The sequence below is a fragment of the Malaya genurostris genome, chromosome 1 (assembly GCF_030247185.1).
Source record: "Malaya genurostris strain Urasoe2022 chromosome 1, Malgen_1.1, whole genome shotgun sequence".
Lineage (NCBI taxonomy): Eukaryota > Metazoa > Arthropoda > Insecta > Diptera > Culicidae > Malaya > Malaya genurostris.
In genome coordinates this window covers 132,424,257-132,426,074 of record NC_080570.1, presented here as the reverse complement: position 1 = coordinate 132,426,074, position 1,818 = coordinate 132,424,257, and the positions used below count along the sequence as shown (strand labels likewise).

The 1,818-nt window shown below is 39.7% G+C and overlaps 1 protein-coding gene across 1 annotated transcript; it reads left to right on the top strand.

Annotated features, from left to right (window-relative positions):
• Positions 1–427: 427 nt before the first annotated feature.
• LOC131425297 (uncharacterized) lies at positions 428–1,441 on the top strand. The gene is made up of 3 exons (XM_058587074.1): positions 428–835; positions 914–1,205; positions 1,290–1,441. Exons 1-2 carry the CDS (start codon positions 580–582, stop codon positions 979–981), a joined length of 324 nt encoding a protein of 107 aa, XP_058443057.1. The 5' UTR covers positions 428–579; the 3' UTR covers positions 982–1,205; positions 1,290–1,441.
• Positions 1,442–1,818: the final 377 nt, after the last annotated feature.

Genomic DNA, 1,818 nt, shown 5'->3' with positions numbered 1-1,818 from the left:
GTGTTTGGTTTCCAACCCCAAAGAAGAGTACATACAGGACGAAAAGCAAAGCTAATAAGAAGAAACGCATCATAATATGTATATGAAACAGAGAGAAAAAAAAAACAAGCTTGGTTCCGATGTAAACAAACTGTTGTGCATCGTCGATGAAGCAAAGTGCTCTGTGTCTGTACAAGTTCTGGCCTGTCCCCTCGAGTAGAGCACCACGTAAATTTACCACACATACACCGGTTTCGACTGCAGCACACTGTTGGCCGATGGCTTACGGTAACGAGGGAACAACTACGCACACAATGACACGGAACCCTATTCAATGCAACTAGGCGTTTTCCCTCGCTTTTTATTCCTGATGGTGTGATCCCTTCTAGGCTGGCAGAACCACTGCGTGCAGTTCAGTTCAGGCAAAAGTTTAGTCTCGTATCAACACTCGAAGCAGTCAGACGCATTTTCCAGTAGTTCTCTCGTTTGGTGACGTTCTTGTGTGATCCATTGGCAGTGAAATAAACTCTCGTTTTTTGTGACAATTTCGAATCAAAGTTTCGTATTGAGGTGAAGTGTTATATAAAAAAAAGAAAAAATATGGCCATCGCATTCTACATACCGGCAATCGATGACGAAATCGAAAAACAACACCAACAGCAAATGCAGCAACTGTTGCTACAGCAACATACGGCCAACTTGCAGCTACCGCAAACGCCTACTACTCCAACCAGTCCCGGGTCAATCCCGCCAACTCCTCCGATGAGTCCGACGATGACCCAAGTCAGCATTCATCACAATCGTTATCACTTGGTGCAAGCTTTCCACGAAATGCTTTTCCGACATACTCAAGAAAGTAAGCTAAAACGGTTTCATGGAAATTGTAGCAAAAAAACTAACATTTTCATTTTTTTTCTACCTCTCGAATCAACAGATAACCCAACAAGATCCCGCTGTTTGCTGTGCAATAAGCTCTATTACTTACTCCGAAAAGTATACTGAAGTGCCACAATCGAGGTGCTTTCGGACAATAATTTAGAAAGAAAAAGCAGCTACAAACAATTGTTTACATATTGTTCACTCGAGCTCCGGAAAAATAACGTGAAACTTATTTGTTCCGGACGCGCACAAAACCCGTGCCCGTGGTCAGTATAGTAACTGACTGTGGTGACTCCGTACCACAATTCCGCGTTTTTACCGAAGGTGGCCACGTTCGGGAAATGACGGTAAGTCTATCAGTGAAAGGTTAACCGTGAACTGAAGTGACTAATGATGGTTTTATTTGTTGTTTTTTTTTCGTTTCCCTGCAGATTCTGTGTCAGGAATCATCAGATCGGTCCTTGAGAACGATGGCCTGTGGAAAAAAAAGGCGCAACATTTTCTGTTGACTTTGAAAGTTGGCGACGTTCAGTGTATTATAGTGATGTTTTTAGTTAAACAATAATAGTGATAGGTCTATTGTAGAAATGTTTTGAAAAATAAATAAATAGTATGAATTCGCATTATTCTAGTACTTTCTGTTCCGAAACCTTTTCGAATTTCTAGTTAATTAAATTTTTTTAAAGGAAATGTTTGAGCCATGGCAAATTTCATAATAGAAAATACGACGTTTATGAATGTTCTACTGTACTGTAGGTTCGTATGTTGAGGGTTCACTAATCGAAGCTATAGTTCATTGCTTGCTCGTTTATCTAGCACATTGTCGTTAAAAAATTAAAGCAATTTTTGATTTAAGGCTTGTGAATTAAAAAAACAGTTTTCAAATCGGAGCTTTGTGCCATGCACATTACCGGCTTCATTTGAAAGCTTACTTATTTTTTACTTTTATATTTTGTTAAA